The 19,790-nt window shown below is 43.0% G+C and overlaps 1 protein-coding gene across 14 annotated transcripts in view; it reads right to left on the bottom strand.

Moving 5' to 3' along the window:
- LOC138206529 (pleckstrin homology domain-containing family A member 5-like) overlaps window positions 1-19,790 on the bottom strand; it is a 74,567-nt gene that overhangs the window by 3,160 nt on the left and 51,617 nt on the right. For 5 of the 14 annotated variants that reach the window (XM_069163300.1, XM_069163302.1, XM_069163297.1 and 2 more), the window contains exons 8-25: window positions 18,737-18,837; window positions 17,354-17,469; window positions 15,410-15,916; window positions 12,843-13,323; window positions 11,697-11,780; window positions 10,872-10,991; window positions 9,869-9,922; window positions 8,929-9,009; window positions 6,338-6,400; window positions 6,169-6,249; window positions 5,148-5,297; window positions 4,959-5,060; window positions 4,008-4,166; window positions 3,230-3,385; window positions 2,561-2,681; window positions 1,853-1,968; window positions 546-761; window positions 240-401 (exon numbers count right to left, since the gene is read on the bottom strand). In XM_069163300.1, the coding sequence (XP_069019401.1) occupies window positions 240-401; window positions 546-761; window positions 1,853-1,968; window positions 2,561-2,681; window positions 3,230-3,385; window positions 4,008-4,166; window positions 4,959-5,060; window positions 5,148-5,297; window positions 6,169-6,249; window positions 6,338-6,400; window positions 8,929-9,009; window positions 9,869-9,922; window positions 10,872-10,991; window positions 11,697-11,780; window positions 12,843-13,323; window positions 15,410-15,916; window positions 17,354-17,469; window positions 18,737-18,837 (2,870 nt within the window). Of the gene's footprint in view, window positions 1-239; window positions 402-545; window positions 762-1,852; window positions 1,969-2,560; window positions 2,682-3,229; window positions 3,386-3,490; window positions 3,799-4,007; window positions 4,167-4,958; window positions 5,061-5,147; window positions 5,298-6,168; window positions 6,250-6,337; window positions 6,401-8,928; window positions 9,010-9,868; window positions 9,923-10,871; window positions 10,992-11,696; window positions 11,781-12,842; window positions 13,324-15,409; window positions 15,917-17,353; window positions 17,470-18,736; window positions 18,838-19,790 lie in introns of those variants that run through there. The other 9 variants (XM_069163301.1, XM_069163299.1, XM_069163303.1 and 6 more) reach the window with 9 other exon arrangements.

The raw sequence follows: 19,790 nt of genomic DNA on the forward strand, positions 1-19,790 counted from the left end.
AATTCTTCAATTAGCTACAGAAGGAGCTTGTCAAGTCTTTGTGTTCATTACTAAATGTTTTTGGGATTTAAATGTTACTGTATTAAAAACAGCATTACCATGTAATAATATCCGTTTTCCACTTAAGTTTTAAAAATAAAAAGATTTAAATAAATAATTTGGCGGTGATGATATCAGATGGCAGTATGAGTAATAATGAGTGAGACAGGAGGCTCATGAGGAGGACAGCTGTGCCTCACCTCTCGGTCTACATTAAAGTGGTCAGCCTGTGAGGATTCTTTGAGACGGGCGATCTCCTCTGCGGGCGTCTCCTGCTCCCTCACCACCTCCTGCTGCCTGAGAGAAGCCTCCAGCTCCTGAATGTCACTGCTGATCCCCTCATCTCTGCGCCTCATTTGGGACTGGAAAAGACACAAAACAAACAAGAGAAAAAATATGCAGAGACATCAGATCACGTGAAAGGTTTCCAGGATTTCATTTCAACACATTCTGGCTTAAGTGCGACCTTAAGAGTCCAAATAATAACTGCTCCAGTCATCCAATACCTGCATGCTGCGGAAATGGTTTTCCTTAGTAAATGAGTGACTGCGAGATGGAGCGTTGTCCTGGCCGCTACCACGGATACTGAGGCCTTTTTTCTTCTCCCTGAGGGCACCCTGCTGGTGGCGACGGATCCTCTCCAGCTGCTCCTCCACACTCATGCGGGGCCGGCTGCTCTCCACTGCACACAGCTGCTGTTCCACCGCGCTGCGTGGTCGCTCCTGTCAGCCGAGACGAAAACCGCAGACGAACACGGACAATGGATGTAATTTAATAACAATATAAGCAACATATTCAGCACTATGACACACATGGCGAATTTGTTCTTGTTCTTGTGCTTGTGCTTGGTGGGGGTGTGCTGCTAAGTGGCGTCACGGTCTGGCTGGGTCAGATCACATGAAGCAGCGTTCACTGTGAATACTTAGTATTGTTGAAAACGGTCTAAACTCGATCAGGCAGAATAATCTCTGCCAAGACTGCACGCACTGGAAAAACATTTTGCTTCTTTAAACACATTAGATTGACATAATAACCATAATAATGAGGGTTAAATGGCTCTTTAATGTTCACTCTCTTTGAACCAAAATGTGCTAAAGTCCAAACAAACTGACTGCTGTGCGCTCACACGCTCCCGCTGGCACACATGGGTGCACTCAAGAGCAGCTGGGGGCTAGTTCATGCCTGAGTAAGAGAGGCTGATGATGTGAAGTGAACTGAGGAGAAGTTGTTCATTCGCAGGTTGGTGCCACGCCGGAGGGCTGGCAGATGTGGTCTCAACTGTCCATATTGTTCAAGAAGCTGGTATCTAAGCTGGACTCCACGGGCCTGTGACACTCGCTCTCAGTGCCACGGGCTACAGGGAGGAAAACAATATGCGTTTTACTCACGGAGGGTCATTTATACTATATGTCCATATTTTTTCGAACTCGTACAAACACACTGGAAAAAAAGGACACGCCCTACATTGTGGCGCACTAATGACATAGTTGGTGTATTTCAGTTGATAGTGTTTGAGGCTGGAAACTGTATAAACCAAACTCGGCATCTATTTTACAACAGTCTGGTTTGAGAGCTTGAGTCACACCCCGGCCATGTGACCACTGGCCTCTCCTGCACATGTTTAACAGCTTAACAAGCAAAATAACAAACAATTAAGAGGGGAGTAAATGCAATTGAAGCAGATGAAGTGGTGTCCACAAGAGGCTCACAGTGACGGCAGAGTAAGACAAGAAAAGTGATGTTCTGCTGCTTAGTGCGTCCAGATGTACAAACGCTAAGAACAATTTACAGTTGCTAAAATCCACAGACTCACCGTCCTGGGGTCAGGCTTCTTGCTCTTCCTTAATGTGACATATGACGGTATGGAGGAACACTCATGCACTGGAGATTTGGTTCTGGGTGGGACGATACCAACTGGGTAGGAAATCCCTGGCCAAGAAAAGAGACACAAGTCAATAAGAGGTTTAGTTTGCACAATATTCAAATTTGTAATGGGTAATTATTCAAATTTCAGACACATTAGCGCATAAGCTTATAATTAAGAGTATGGTTAATGATACCGGTACTGGTATTTTCCCATTAATTAGAAAATGAATGTCTTCTGTAAAGCTCTGAGACCAAAGTTTGGCCAATTTCCTTTTTTTGGTAACTGTTATCCATCTATTCATGTGAGGCTGCAAAATGTCTAAATATAGTGAAGTAAATAAAATATCTCATCAAGTTATGCTAGCACTGACATATTTCAGCCTCGTAATAAAAACTGAGTGTAATTGCAATTTCTGCCATGCAAGTGCAGGGCCCTGTATCCATGGAAACCACTGTATGACAAATAATGGTTGCCATGAGAGATACTTATGACTGACCCACCAATGTGATATCCGTGTAAAAGGAAACTGAGATCTGTGCTACAGACAGATGGTTGTGTCCGAATCTCTCCCTCTTTACTGTATACTGCACAACATCTACTACCCACCTTTAAACTGCATTTTCATCAGAAACTGCAACATCATGTAATTTGTACCTTTGTTTCCAGCATGTTCTCTATCAGATGGGTGTTCAGATCGGTCCTCTCCATTGCTCTCATCCACTTCGGCCACTGTGGTGAGCTCTGGTTCACTCTTATACAGCCTGTAGTCAGGACCCTGCCGATGAGAAATAAGGAAATCAGGATTTAGATATCCAGGGTTTGGTTGCAAACTGACATAAACAACATGTAAAATTAAGTACAGAACCAAGTCACAGACACCAGTAAACAAGTCATCCATTCTTTATCAATAAAATCATGCTTTATGGACTGAGCAATCTTAAAACATAAAAGTAAACAGCAAACAGAGACAGTTAAACTCAGAAATGGCTTAATTTGCAACCAAAGACAGAAAATACAGATATATACAATCACTACTTTTCAACAAACATGAAGACAGAAAAGGGAGACAATATGATTCATTAAAAAAGATGGAAAAAAAATGCACAAGTGAAGCTTCAGTCAACTCACAAAAAATTAGTTGATGGATAAAAAGCATAAAAGCATAAAATCAAGTAAATAAATGGATAAGATTCAAACAAAAGCAATCCAAAAGACATGAAATGTCTGTAGAAATGAAAGTGGAACCTCATTGCATTTGGCAATGAAATGTGATGACACAGCAGGGCAGGGTCAACCATGAGGTCAACAGGTCAACAGGCTTACGCTGTGCGTGCTATTCCTGTGATTGGCCTTCTTGTCCTCTGGCCTGTGGAGTGATGAAGGGCGCACACCAGCATGAGAGGGCATAGGGGGCACTGTGGGGGGGTTGGGCTCGTAGGACTCGGGTAGAGGTGGCCGTGGGGGTACCGAGTCCTCCTCCTGGGGATTATACAGGGCACGACAGGACAGAAAGCAAGGTGACACATGGTGCCACCATGCAGGCTCACGGCCACAGGCATCTGGCACAGAGCAGCTCGCGCCCATACGAGGGGCTAACCAGCTGAGCAGCCAGAGAGAGTCCTCCACACGCTGTTGGAGCTCGACTGACGCGTTCCTTCAGATGCCACCACTCATACTGTCCAGTTTGAGCTCTCAGCTTAAGTCGATCATCATCATCCACACAACTTACAGGAGAAGCTGCTCCAACTACCTTTATTTTGTGATCAATTATGTCTGCTTATTGATGGAGTCTTCTTCAGTGCTATAAACTAAAATAACACTCTTAAGCTCGCATCTTCAAACTGCTTGTCATGTCGACCGCTGGTCCGAAATGTAAAGATATTTAGATAACACTGATAGAAAAAAGAAAGGGAATAAATCCTTACATTTCAGAAGCTGGACACACAAAAACATTGGTTGATAAACGATTAAGACAGTTAAATAATCACCAAACTTGTTGAATAATTGTCTGTTGATCAAGTATTCTATTAAAGGCCTGGTAGTTTCAGCAGTAGAGAAGAGTGAGACCAGATGTGCTGTTTTGTATTTCAGTGTGCCTCACCTCGCTTTTGTGCTTACTGAAGTTGGCTTTGGGCCCATAGCAACCCATCCCATCAACAGCATTTCTCTGGACTTTGTGTTTATTGAGGGCCTCTATCACATCTTGAATCCTCCACAGCTCTTTCTGGATGTGGACGTGCTGCTGACTGGGAGGCTCCGTCTGGGCATGCACAGAAAACACACGTTCACAAATCACCAAACATTACCTGCAGATACACATCTAAGCTGGAGTACAGCAGCTAATGATGTAAAATTAACATGCAAGGGGCAGATTCAAGATGCAGAGGGAAAATGGACAAGACAGGAGTGTGCAGTTGAAATGAAAAGCCCAGTGATCTATTCAAGCTCCTACTGGCTGTGATATGAACCTCAGAACAGGACCAGCAAAGAGAGGAGATGAAACGAGGGTTATAGTTAGACTGGGCAAAGAAGCGATGAGCGGAAACAGAAGGGCAAGAAACACAGACATGTAATTATCTCCCCCTTGTTGATGACAGGTTTGTCTTGTGTGAAGAGGATGTCCAGACTCCCTGCTGGCCCTCTGACGTCTCTACTCTGAATTAACATGGGTTATTCTGACTCAGGCTCAACCAGGAAAAACTGTTCGAACAGCTTCTCTGTCTCTACACTTCTCCCTCGATGAAGGACAAGATAAAAGACTAACTTAATTAAGACCTGCTCTGTCATCATTACTGTCATAAATCAGTCACTATGTTGCTTTCATCTCTCCTTTACCTCTCGCCACACTCAGCTGAGGGCCCTGGAGCAGAAATCTTCTTTCCTTTTCCCTTAAAGTGTCTACAAAACGTTTGACTGGGTGTTCAGCTTTCTTTGAAGCTCTGCAGTATATGTACTCTCACCAAAGTCAGACTATTATGCCATAAAAGTGTTAAGACAGTAAAGGTGGTTCAAGATTCAAGCAGTGCAGCTTCATTCGCATAAATGATCCCACCTGAGGGCTTCCCAGTGCTTCTAGCTGCTCCAGCAGGTTGTTCTTAGCCAGAGTCACATCTCCTTCCAGCTTGTCGTATTCCCTCCATGACTGCTCCAGCTCCTGGCAAAAACAGGCAAAAACTCTCAGCTCATTAGCACTCCTGAAGAAAGAGAGCTTCAGAAAGTGTGAATGCACTGAATGACTCACAGCAGTGACTCTGGACAGCTCTCTGCATGTGCTGAGCAGACCGCTCTGCAGTAAGTCTCTCTGCTGGATGACGCTCTGCATGGCAGCCGGGCTATCAGAGCCCATCTCTATCTCCTGGCTGGCTGACAGAAGTGCCGTCTCCAGGGTGTGCTGCAGGAACGCACAACACATCAGATTCACATGCAGCATGACAATTCAATCTGTCACAATAACCTTGTAGATCGGCTAACTCTACTAAAGTCATAATGGATTATCTAAGCCTGTGGCGAAGCCTCTTATGCTTTTTATGGCCCATGAGCCTGTTTTTAAGCCCTGTTTTGTAACTAACCAAGTGTCTGTGTGGTCTATAAAATGCCCATCAGCTGCTCTTATCAAGAGTTCAAAAAGTCAGATATGTAACTCACAATAATCTACAAGATACATGCAATGACTTTATTCAGTAATCCATAACCAGATCTATTAAATTTACTGCATGTCAGCTGAAAAATCTTCAAATCATTTCAGAATTTAAATTGAGTGAGTTATAGTTTTGTTTTTTAAGGATAAAAGTAACTCCAAATAGACCGCAAATTATGCTACATCTGACAATTTCCTTAGTAATTGTATCACACAAATAAAGAGACCTATATAGGAAATCCTCTGTGAATGATGTTTGTATAAGTGACTTCTCGTGGTGTACTCTGAACACTGCACAGCAACCAGTACAACAAAACAGTCTGCTGATAATGAGAATTAGCATACAGCGTGCTGAATATGACTTTGCAAGCACGACAATTGTTTCAAGCTGATGGCAATAGTTTTCGTTATAGGCTACAGTTAAGCACTAAAACAGATACACAAAACTTTTGAGTTGTTTTTTTTCCCCCTCTTTGCTTATAAATTTGAACTCGGGGTATATTTATCATGGAAACAAACTGCATACTGTGTGTCGTTTTAAGTTCATTCTCTTCGACACGGTGCCATATGTTTGTGCGCGTTTGTTTTGTGTGGGAATGTAACGTTGACAAATGTGCAGCGTCACCTTCTCTCTGTAGAGCTGCTGAAGTTTCTCCTCCTGCGTCTGCACCATTTTATCCTGCTCACACAACCTGCTGAGTTTAGACTGAAGAGAAAACAAGGAGGAGTTGTGAGCCACTGCGTGAAAGCTGAACGGAGCATCGCGTCACACAATGGTGTGACAGTGAACTCACATCAGTGTCCAGATCTTCTGGCATACATGTGTAGGCTTGTTCCCTGTAGTCTTCTGGACTCAACTGTAAAGAAAAGCAGAGCGTCAGACAAGAGACACCAAATCTGCACATACACGAGAATTTGGAGATCTAATGCAGTGTCACGACAGGTCTCTCTCTCTCTCTCTCTCTCTCTCTCTCTCGCTCTCGCTCTCACACTGCGCTACGGGATTTATTCTAGAGTACGAACTCATATTTCACTCAATCAGACACATTACCAAACCAGCGGCCGCTCTAAACACAGTCTCTGTGCTGATAATTCTTGTGCCTCGTGTTTCATCACCCGCAGTCGTTTGTCTCCATCAGTACTACGCAGTGGTTTTATTGGAAATGTAAGAGGAAGGCGTGTAAAACAATCTGCCTTACGAAACTCTCGAGTCAGCGCATAAGCGGTGTCCACCACCCGTGTTTTCTCCAGCACGCGCTCTGCAGCTAATTGGTCCGAGGACTCTGTGACTTCGTTGCGTTGATTCAAAGAGAATGACAAGATAACCACAGATCTACTTTTTAACGTGCAGTTCTGTTGTCCAGAACAATTACAAACAGATGTTTAGTTACTTTAGTCAAAACCAAAAAAAAAAAAAAAAAAGGATTTCAGTGCCTGAATGTAAATACAGTTACTTTACAGTAGTTGTTACTGGTTTTTTTTTTCACTTGTATTAATACTGTAATTAAAAAAAAACTAAAACAATGCCAAAACAAGTGGAATTTATTTCAGCTGCATTGGATCCCATGGTTCCAGAAAATCCACATATATCATCATTCACTCAGCCTTCTAAATGAAAAGAAATACAAGTACAGTCCACAAATATCAGGACAGTGGCCTATTTCTGTTTTTTTTTTTTTTGTGTGTTTGTGTCCACATTGGATATGAAATGACATAATGACTGTAAGGTCAAAGGGCCAAATATAAGATTTAATTCACCTCCTGGCAAGTGTACAACCTGCAGGCACAGCAGACAGTTGGCATCTTCCCTTGTGACATTCTGCCAGAACGGCAGCCATCATCCTTTCTTACTTTTTGGGGGGCTTTTTTGCTTTCAGTCTGGTCTTCAGCAAGAGAAACACGCGACCATATCACGTCAGACAATATATCTGTTTGGCCTAAAAAAAAAAAACTTGGATGCTTTGGTTAAAAAGTGCACTGAGGTTCATGACCCTGCACTGGGGGAAAAAAAAAAAAACTTAAAGCTAAGAGCTGGCACATTAACCTCAGACATTATACAAGTTCAAATCCAATGCGCCAAAAAACAAAACAACAAAAAAAATGACTCACTGTCCGAATACTTTCAGACTCCATGGTGTTAAACATTCCTCGCTCACACCTGCATTCTTTCATACGCACTTCTATTAACACCTTTTTCTTCAGCTGAACCACACAGTACAGTTAAAGCAGGTGGGACTGGAGAACCACGTGGCATTCAACACAGAACATGCAGACTCTCCCACAGCTTTGGAGAGCTTCACTGTGGCGTCGTGTGGTGTGGACTACAAGTGACTTGGGGAGAAGGAGGAGGAGGGCGACAAGACGTCTGGCAGCTGAACAGGTGGGAATGCAGCTGTTTGCGGAGCCGGTATGTCAATGAATGGGTGACGGTGTGAACGCGGGTGAGAAGGGGGGGTGGGGGATGGTCAGTTTTCTGTAGCACTTTTACACCTTGAGATGGGTCACAGAAGTGGCAGAGTGATGTCACAGCTATCGTCACACTCCAGCCGGCCCCTTTATCCTTTCCATCAACAGAGTGACGAGTGGAAGTGAACGGGAAGGAATTACCTAGAAAACATCTGTCTTCATTTCATCAGCATGCCCCCCCGCGGGCAGTCAGTATTATGTATAGAGCCAATTCAGTGACTGATGCTCAAGAGTGTCAGCTCTTATACTCCTAATCATTACATGTGAATAGTGTTTGACTGAGTAGCAAATGATGTGTACAAAAAAGCAGACTCGGCATAAGCTGTAAGTGGGGTATTGAGTTATATACTTAAGCTATTTAACTATATTGAAATATTCATGCACCTAAATTCCTGAAAACATGAAAAGCAAATTATGTTATTGCACTTAAATGATGCCATAAAAACAATCTCCTTGCTGGCTTTAGACTAGGGCTCATTTTTCCACCAAAAGATAAAGTATTTTTGTATGAACTGGGCTGAACAAGTGACAAGTCTGGCAGTACAGAATGAAGTCACACTAATCAGAGTCCCTCTGCCAAGTTCAGGTGGCTCAGCTAATGAGAGGGAACACATTCTGCACAGGGTTATGAAAATTCACACACCAGAATGAGGAAGGGATTCAAGTGAACAGTGAAGCATACGTACATCATACTACTCTTTATAAAAGTCATGCCCATCTGAGCATGACTTCTCATCATAAGAGGAGAACAGTCAAAAGCAATGGATGGGGAGGTGCTGGCAATACAAACGATACAGGGAGACCGGTCTCAAGATGCCGTGAAGACTTGGACATCGGAGGAGGAGCATTGCAAAACAGACCAAAAGAACAACAGTGACTGGTGAGGATGAGGCGGAGCAAAGCCTTCGGCTGGCCTTACTTGCTGGTAAAGTTGAGGCCTCGGGGCAGAGTTCTCAATCAAAGTGTGAGTCATGACGATTAAAGGGTCATTTTCCTTCATCTAGTCCGGTGTGGAGAGGAGCGATATAGCAAGTGTCAGAAAGTTTACAGCAGTGTTTCACTTCTGAGACAAACACCCACAGTGTGATTACACCTCACTCGCTCTCTCTGACGGAGCAGACTCTGACACATCCAGAGAGGACAGGGATGGAAACAGCAACAAGAGATGCTCAGAAATAGGATCAGCAAGACATTGTTATGCAAAGCTCTAAGATCCTGACTTATTACCCCATGGAAAGTTCCCATTACAGCTTGATGTATTATGATAGAAAATACACTAAGCACTATTGTTGGGATGTACTGTATGTGGCAGTAGATGGCGAATGTTAAATCTCATCCCTTAAATTGCAGGATAGAGAGAAAAATTACATAATTCTCAATGCTTAGGCAAATCTGAGGCTAGCTTTGCTAAAATAATTATTGGAGAGGTGTTACTGTGCCTCTGTGCTAAACAGTGAACTTAATCAAACTTTCAAAGTACTAAAAAGCAGAGAATGAAGGTTAAAAAAAATTGCTTCGCAAGCATTTAAAAGTTCAATGTCATGACAGCTGCTTTATATAGCAGAGATAAAACTTGTCCACATTTCCTAACTATACAGAATAGCGTGATAAGCAGTTAGTGCAGCTGACTGTGAGGGACAAGCATTGCAAACTAGCTTAGGCTACAAATGCTGCGGTATGTGACACTGGTTCATGCTATGCACTTGTACCCATTAAATAAATAAATAGATAAATAAAAGGTCAATTAGCTAAGCATCTGATACAGCAGACAGCACTGCTCAACACAATAATAGCAAAGCATTAAATGAGTTCAGTTCATGACAGGAGGAGACAGGGCATGCATGCATGCATTACCCCACCTGATTGTCCAAATACATGAGGTTCCTTTGGAGGTGATGCGAGAGAATGTCGTTCTGGCGTCAGCAGCAAAGGAGAGGAAAGAAAAGGCAACCGGAGAGTGAGACAGAAGAAAAAGGAAGTCATGTTCTTTTGCTGATTCTCTCTCTCTTTCTCTCTCTCACACACACAGTCTCACACAGACATGTTCTGTACTCAAAGCTAACCAGAGAGAAAGGACACAAAAGGACCAGTCAAGGTGAAACAAATAGGTCAGGAACCAAGTGCACTACAGAAAGTAGCAGGATGAATGTACTGCAGGACATGGAAGATTAGAGCTCCATGATGGTGAAATGGTCACATTGAGTCTTGAACAACTGCAGGCAAAACATGAAGAAAATGGTTGAAATCCTTCTCAAACTACACAACAGGTTATGAGCATCCTGACAGCAACCTAAACTACATGAAGTACGGTAACCGTCTTTGGCTGAACTCATACACTTCAAATAAGATTGTACAGTAGTGGTTAAAAATAGTGTAAAAGTGATTACAACTTCAACCAGTCTCCGCTTCAGACCTGGTTGACCTACATCAGTAAGGGACAAATCTGGAGTTGGCATCTTAAAGAGTCTTAAAGAGCAAAAATCCTGAATTAATGTCAACATATGCCAATGGCCTTAATTTAGTCGCTCTATAAGCTTGCCAATGGCTTTAAGTGTCCTTTCCAGCTAACATCGGTCTGGACACTTTAAAGGTAGAAGAGGAATGGCTGCCTTGATAAAATGCCCCAAACACGATGATCTGATTGACTGAATAAAGTGAGATACTGGTTGTGGTATAGTTTTGCAACTTCTAAAAACTATTGTGTTTCCAGACACTCTTAATATTGAAAATGCCTTCAATCCGCCATGCGTGAAGACCAAAGAAACCCTTCAGATCGACATGGATAATGGAAATGGGTAAAGATGGCGCACACACACCACACGCTACCATACACGCCTGCGGAGACGTCTCTGGGGGCCTGACCTTTGGGTTGTCGCCATCCATGTTAAGTTGCATAAGCTGCGCTACAGTGTGCTCCCGGATACTGTTTAGCTCTGCCTGCTGCCGCCGCAGCTTTATCAGCAGCAAAGTCAGTTCCTCAGGCTGCAGGGGAGGGGAGGAAGGGAGGGACACACAGCCGCAACGATGGAAACACCGCAGGAGGAGTGGGAGAGGGAAGGAGAGAGCACACCAGGATAGGAGATTTAGAGGTGTCAGGCTCCCGATAGGTGAACAGTTGCTGCATCCTGCTACTGAGATTTCATGCAGTTCAGGACCATGAGATTATCCGATGTACTATCACTGTCAGCAGCATGCAAATTCTATACGTCCACTGAAAACAGAAGAGCGGTTAGCATTCATTACAGAATCCAGTTCACACTTCAGCGGCTCCATGAGTGCGGAGCACTGTGCACGGCTTTGACATAAATTCCTGATCTGGCTTAAAGAGCTGTGAGTGACAGGGTTTTTAAATCTTCACAGATGTGAAGTGAGTCTAAGGAGCTCCTGAAGTGAACGTAGTAAATCCTACCACTTGGAACATTCATCAGAGGTCTGCCCAAATCTGCCTCGAAAACTTCTGTCACAATGTTTTGGGAGGAAATGATGGACAGAGAGAGGGAGATGGGAAAGGAGAGGGCCAGTTGTGATAGGACATTAGTATTGTCTTTTATAGAAATCCAGTTGAATCCAGATTGTAAAACTGTGGAGAACCAAAGTGTGAAGCATCTCCACTCAGCACCGCAGTGACCTAAACCTGCGTACTTAGAGGATGGACACAGGAAAGGAAACACTTGGATGAAGACTTACTGTTTTGCCTTGGAGAGACTGAGCAGTGACTGTCTGGATTGGGATCCCTGCAGGCATAGACCTCCTATCAGGTGTGTAGGCATACTGCAGGACACAACCAATTATTATGGAAAATGTCACATACGCAATGGATTGTTTTAAATAATCACAGACAGCCTCAGGCATACACAGAACCATTTTTAACATACTGTTAGTTATATTTCACCATTTACATATTGTTTGTAGTGAGATTTGCATCTCAGATTTCTGCCACCACAAACACAATTGAAGATGAATGTCATTTTGTTTGTGCTGCTCAAACCATTGAAACACATGGATTATGCACATGTAACAAAATTGGCTTGAACACTCTACAAGCTACAAAGTGAAACTGAGAAAAGTCTGTTTTGAAATCTCCCCCCACGTTTACGCTGTCAACAGTTTTCAGGGGAACTATTTCTTGCGTGAAACATACCTTTAAGTGAATATGCTGACACTGATTGTGAGGAAAGGTGACGCTGTTGATTTTTTTTTTATGACATTTTGAATGCAGGGAGCACCACAAACACATTCCATTTCCCTTCTTTACATAAGGCTGAAGGTTGACATTTCCAAAGTCAGATATCTCAAGCGGTTCAAATATAAAACCAAGGCTACAGTATCTGTATGCACAGATACCACCAGAGAAATAAAGTGTTTTCTAGGTACGTGGGAGAACAGCACATTTACTATGCGTTACTTTTACATATAAATGAATGCGTGTTACATTCAAGCCCGTGCCAAACGTGTTCACACAGTGCTAATTAAGCCTATTAGGATTACTTTGTATTTCACAATGTTTTTACACCTACTGTCTAGTGAGACATTTCTGCACATCGGATGGATGCAAGCTGGCCGTGCCCGATGGGCAGAGCATGCACATTAGAGCCTGTTTACCTCTCTGCTAACTTGAATGGGGATCAAATAATTCAGTTATGCAGCTCAAATGTCATTGAAGTGACTGGATTACATTCTGATAGTGAAACAAGTCATTTTAAGACACCTTTCATTTAATTCATCCACCATTTACACACAGAGTAGGCTATGCTGGAGCCGATGACGTAAGCATGTGTCAACAGGCTTTTTATAATTACAGAGACAAATTTCAGCACGGCAGGTTTTACTGACCTTGTTGACTTGTGCTCTGAGCCGTCTGTCAATGCTCAGGTCTCTTCTGTAGATGGGAGAGGAAACTTCTGAACGAGTACTGCCCATATTGTAAGATCTCATCGGAGAGTAGCCACCGTACATGGACAGGGAGCCGTGGGAGGGCGAGGGGGGGATGGAGTGGCTCAGTGCGGCATGCTCTGACAAGTTGATCATGGTTTTGGGACTGGTCATATTGCTGTAGAGCCCTGGATGCCTGGTGTAGCCCTGTCTCTGTTGCCACTCGTACAACTGCCACATGGTGTCGTCACGCATGGAGCGCCGCTTGTCAGTCGGCGAGGGACCCAGGGCCTGGTCGTACAGCGATGGCGACATGCTGCAGATGCTGTCGCGCTGTGCCATGCTATTCCTGGGCATGCTGCGGTAGCCATCTCCATAATGTGGCATATAGGGTACCCGGTGGCTTGGCATATTTCGAGGCAGAGTCTGGTACGATGTGATGCTGAGGAAAAAGAAAAACAGACTTGGTTATGAGGGAGTTATCATATTTATTTGGGTAGGAATATACAGGAGTGTTTATATTTTGAAAAACACCAAACAAAAACGTCCAATTACAACTTGACTTTTAGGAACTCGCTTATCAACGCAATGGTATTTTATCAGTGAACGTTTTTTTCATGTGCCTGTTTAACGTTAAATTTTAACTTCAACTTTAGTCCTGTACTTGGATTCAGTTTTGACCGATACTTTGTGTGCAAACAGTACATGAATTAAGTACCACAGTATGTATCAGCGTAAGAGATAAGGATGTATGCGACACGTATATTCCTCATTTCGCGTGTTTATATGTGCATCTTTGGGACACTGAGCAAAGCCGGAGCGCTACTCAGACAAATTAGACCTTTTCATTGACAACAAGGCTTATAAAAGCTCCACATCCAATGTGGGTTCAAAGTCAGTGCAGCTGGCATCAAGAGAGCTCCCTATTAAGACTCCCTGACAGATCCGGGCTACAGCACTCACTGGTCTGTACAGTAGCCTTACAAAAAAGGCACGTGACTGCATGGAAACCAAACATCAGTCTGGAGGACATGCATGTCATGACAAAAGGAGGCTGTTGAAAGAGATGAACAGAGAGAGAAAGGGATGTATCACAGAGGACCACGACAGATATAAGGACTGAGGCCTTTTGTAGTTTTATCCATGACTCGCTTTAAATTCATGCCTTGTTCAAACTGGGTTTGCATATCCACTTCTTAACACAAACGTACTTATAGAGTGAGTGGAGGCAAATAGGCATGACTGTGAAAAGAATTGAGCACAAGCCTGGTGACAATCAACTGACAGATAAATAAACGGACAAGAAACAAACTGATAGCGAGGCGGACAGACTGACATGGTGAGAGAACAGGCTTTATCTCAACCAATTAACTAGAATCACTGCTGTACGCCTCCAACAACCAATGAAGTTGCAGTTCACATCCATATCTGTCGAGGCCCACATAACATATGTGGTAAAGACTTTAATGAAAGTTATTCAGTGTATTTTTAGGGATGTGCTTTGTTAAGTCTTGCTTGTTGTCTACTGTTTAAGTGTGTAAATTCATTGAAAGAAACAAACTTGTTTGTGTTCAATGACGATTGGTCAAAAAAGCTGATTGTCAGTAGACGATACTTTTAATATAGATGTTGCTGCAAATTATGAAACGTGGAATGCTTCACATGCTTCAACCCAACAGCACAGACGCTCTATCCAGTCACCAGTTTCAAGGTGGACACCCAAGATTAGTGCCACCAATTCAGTATCTGACCAAATGTAAAATATGGTCACAATTTGCCTTTTGTTCTTGAGTTATGGTGTTGAATAACATCCAGAGGGTCATTTTATCCTGTTTGAAATTTGGGTAAAATTGTTACATAATATGAAATCTTCAGTAATGTACAAACGTGCTGTGTGAGGTGACAATGACCTTTGACCTTTTACCACCAATAACAAATTCTCATTTCATCCTTGAGTCCAAGTGAACAGTTATGCCAGATTTGAAGAATGTCCCTCCGGGCGTTCCTGAGATATCACAATGATGGGAAGGACAGATGGACAACCCGAAAACATAATGCCTCCGGCCACGGCTGCTGCCGATGCTGAGAAATAAAGATGCGCTTCTCACCGCAGGGTCGGTGGTAGACAGAGACTCTGGCTAGCAGACTCAGCGATTGTTTATCCACACTTCTGCTTACTGGTAAATTCAACACCATAATGTCAAAGTGTTTACATCATAATTAAAGTGTCTCTTGCTTTCAAACAACACATGAAAAGAAATGGGCTTAAGAAGCTCTGGAAAATCTAAATCTGCATATAAATCACCGTATGTGAGCACTCAGACACTTAAAAGAGACTCACTCTAGCCTCAAGATCAGCATTTCTAGATTACACCAACTTTAGCCAAGTTCCATTTCATGTGGAAAAAAACAACTGGTGCAGGACCTTGTGGAATAGAGTGTCTGCCATCACTTTTCCTCTTATGGCACACATCATTTATTTTCAAGATTTGTAAAAACATGATAAAATATCATATAATCAAACCAACCTCCTGGTATCGTCATCCTGGTTACGTCCTCTCTGTGTGCGAACCCACTGTTCCAGTTGCTGCATAGAGCTGGTCCTACTCAGGTTGCGGTCCGGCTCATGGGTGGGACTTTGCTGATGAGGGACTCCGGTCCCGTCGGTTTGACACTGCTCCCCAGATCCGTTCACCTGGGGGCTCTGGTGTGACCTGTCCATCTCAGTCAAAGGCTGCGGCGAGGTCATACTAGCCTTGATGGCCGCTGCCTGAGCTGGCTGCAGTTTGATACTGTTGATCTTGGTGAGCGGACGTTCACGCTCTGCCCCGTCCTTCTGGAAGCCATAGCGCTCAGCATCCCGCTGCTTCCGCTCCTCTTCATCTGTGGTGGCGGAAACTGCTGCAATGCGCTCGCGGTCAACTTCACGGTTGCGTTCATTGTTCTGGATCTCAGGCTGTGTGAGTGGCAGCCTGTGGTTAACCACATGGTTGATCTCTTGTGGTCCACACTGCTCCACTTTTAGCCTGTCCAACCTGAAAAAGACAGGAAGAGAGCCTTAGAATAATAATGAGAAAGATCTTCCAAATCCTGTGAACTATAAATAGAAAAGACACAAAAGATCAAAAGAGATGGAAAACAATAACTTCATTAGATTTGATTGGCAGCTTCATTACTCCTCTGTGTCACATATAAAAGGTGTCTGAGATGATGTAAGAAGCGTGGACAAAACATAGTTGTAGACCTAATGTGTTACCTTTTGTAAACTCTGCTATGGGGGCAGCTGTGAAACAAACATGTGAAAAGTGTGAAGTAAATGATTAAAGTGAACAATGTTCCTTCCAGCTGCCAGCAAAGGCCAGACGTGGAAAAGGAAATCAGATATCTCCAATAAAAAGCACTGCCTCTGCTGAAGCATGTCTCAAAGGTGCTGCTCAGACCCCAGTAATCCATTTGCAGCCCACTTTTGCCTCCTCTCTAAAAGACCTATCTATCACTCGAAGGCCCCGAGGGAGGCACCCGAAGGTAATAGACACCAGCACTCCTTGGCCTTAGACAGAGTCAAGGTCACGACTTCAAAGTTTGGCGAATTCCCCTCAGTAGCATGGCTCACTGGGTTCGTAATAAGAAGGCAGCATTCCTTCAGAGTTTCCATTGTATACTTTCAAAAAGCAGAACTGGTCACGTAATGTCTTCTCCAGCTTTCTGTGACTCCACCGAGGCAGCAGAGCACACATTCAGCCCTGTGGAAGGTCTGTGTGCATTCAGTTTTCCTAGATATTGACAGCTGAAATGAAGTTACCTTTTGTTTTGATAGATATGACGCTGTTATATTAGATCGCCTTACACTAACGTCACGCAGTCCAATTCAACAGACCTATTCAGTGGATTTCAGGCACTACTGCTCTGTATAATTACACAGCTCTTTATACTGTTACGCCTCTGCTTAGTCATGTATAAGGAGGGCATTAGACAGGCAGGCTGCCAAATGACAGACATCTAACAGAAATGATAAATTTAAGAGAAGGAAAAAACCTTGTCCTGACGAGTCAGTGATCCTGATCAGCCAGCACATCTGTGGACAACATCCCATCAACCTCCCGCACCATGCATACACAGTGCACACATACCCACATGCACATGGCATTCTTACTTATGTTACGCTGTAATAAACTTCAACTGTAACAACAGTTACACAACATGAAAGAAAGTCGCAGCTTCTTCAAAAAACCCGGGGACGAGAAACGTCAAAAGTGGGCGTTGAACTTGTGTTGAAGTATTTAACAGAGTTAAAGTGCGTGCTTCCAGTACAAAGGCAGAACAAGAAAAATCAGGGTGGAAACATTTTTTTACTCATTTACTTACTAGTCATGACTGCTAGTTTTAGGAACTGTGCGCAAAGGTATTCGAAAACAAAAAAAAGATTCTCGTTTCACTGACAATATGCCTAAAACAGTGAAGCTCTTACAAACCTTATGACTGGCTCTGAATGCACAAGGGCGGCATCTGTCATTACTTTCATCCATGATTCCATCTCTTTGGCTGTGTCTGTGCAAAAATAGTATGTCCGCATGTTGGGATGTGTCGCCTGTATTGACGATGGACAGGATGAAGGACAGGAAGAGAGACACACAGGGACAGTTATCTGAAAGAGAGAAGACAGAAAATCAGGGTTGCTTGCCTTAATGTAGGGTTATCAGAAAATAAGAACGTAGACTGAGACTATAACTTTCATGCATTTTATATTTCTTAGGGAATAGCATTGAATGATTCTGGTTTGTGAAAACTCCTGGCTGTGGCCATCTGTGCCATCCAGATAAATAAATCCTTGAGTCACCTGAGCTTCATGCATACCACTAGATTAGGGCAGTAAATCTGCCACAGTACTGTAGGACTTACCATGCTGTGCATTGTACGGCAAACACATTGTTCCGTTGTTGCTCTGTTCCCTCGCAGTGAACAAACCAATATATTGTTAAAACGAGACACAGACAGAGAGACAGATTGTTTAGTGAACAACCTCAATATCCTGTTTACCAATGGCAAAAAAAACGCTCTGTCAATTCTGTAATTACTTCACAATTATCTTGGAAAAAAATAAGGAACTCTTAATGACATAGCCATTTTGGCCACAACAACAAGAGAAAGGATAAGTTAAGAATTAAAAATATGCAGTCAAAAAGTCATCCCATTCCTGAGTGAATCACTGTAAACTGAAGAGGTTGTGCCCTGCTCTCGTGTTTCTCTCTCTCTCTCCCTCTACTCTCCCTCGTTCAGACTGGATCTCTGCTGGAAAAGAAGTGGGCTGTGTGGTCGGAGAGACCTTGAGCAGACTCCTGGGCGTCTGTGTTTGGCTGTACTTGGCAGGGCAAGTTTGTTGTCTCGGAGGGTTTATGAAGAACCCACAGTCAAATATTGTACACACCACTGAGATCCCATAAAAATAAGCCTGTTGCCCTGTAACTTGGGAGTTTCAGAGTATCACGGTACTCTAGTACTGCACAGCGATATGACATGTGGTTGCTTTTTGAGCACTAGCAGCTTGCAGATAAAACAAATATTTAAATCACCTCTAACGTAACAGAAAAACCTGTTCAAAGGGAAGTAAACCAAGACGCTGATTCATATACTTAAGAAAACATTGTGGTATTATAAACGCCACCACAGTAAAAAAACACTTTCTAACTGTATACCAGGGATATTATTATTCTGGGAGACTTGTATATTCGACTCTTATGACATAAATTCAGAACTTTTGAAACAAATACAAACTTTGTTCTTTTCTGTGTTTTAAGTGTACTAAAGAATAACATGTGCAGACTAACAAAGTTTGAAAGGAATGAAAACATGCAAACCTTAAAGGAATATTTTCTGTTAATGTGATCATCCACAGATAACATGGATACACGAAAGCTTGGTAGGAGGATGCTGCCAAGTATCCCCTCCTCTTTTTCATCTGCAATGAAACAACAAGACAACACAAAATATTAGGGGCTATTTTTGTCAGTCAACTTGAGTTTGTACACGTCTTCAGTCTAAACCCTCATGTTGAACATTAATTTGAAAATCCAGAGACAAACCAAGTGGACTGTGAGGAAAAAAACAACAACTAAATGACGAGTGTGTTATTCAGATAAATGGAGGATACAGAGTCCAATCTGTGGAAAAGATGAGCACTGATTCAAAGTCCTATACAGCTAGGCTGCTCTAATCCTCATTAAGTTAACAGACAGGGCTCCACATTGACAATGGGGCACTCCCCACAGGGGGGATTAGATTGAGTCCCAAGTTTTAAGCAGAAAGTAGCTTACTCTTCCAATTTGACACAAGCAAACTGCACTGCTTACCGAAAACAATGCAGGAAAACAAAACGTATCAGGGAATTGACTGCCGCGCTCCCATATGTGCTTTTGCTTTGTTTGCTTGGTATATGTGCATGTGTGTGTTACCTGGGCATGTTATATAAAAATCAAGGCCTCATAACCCACATTGGGATGAATAAGGCTCATGAAGAACGGTGGGTAATATTTGGGGGAATAAGTGGTAGTGGGACTCGGCCCCTGACAATTTAGATGCAGCTCTGTTACTGAAGTCTAAAGGACTGATAGCTGATGCTATCTGGCAGCATCAGCTGTACCTGAAACCCACAAGCCTGACATTTATTCATTCATCAAGTCTCTACCTCTTTCTCTAAAAAAAAACCACTGCAAAGCAGTTGCTTAATATAAGCAACATTATGGGAGATCCCGGGCACACAATAATAGTCTGATAACTACAGCGGATAGCAGTCGTGTTTAGTTGAGGCAGCTCAGTTCATGACCTCTCTGCCCACTCTGTGCTGATGGATACAATTTCTGCAACATATCCATCTGAATAAAGGCTTTTGGTCTGCTGCTGTCTGTGGCTTTT

This window comes from Embiotoca jacksoni, unplaced genomic scaffold, assembly GCF_022577435.1.
Source record: "Embiotoca jacksoni isolate LCO1_2020_lvr unplaced genomic scaffold, fEmbJac1.0.p SCAF_3, whole genome shotgun sequence".
NCBI lineage: Eukaryota > Metazoa > Chordata > Actinopteri > Embiotocidae > Embiotoca > Embiotoca jacksoni.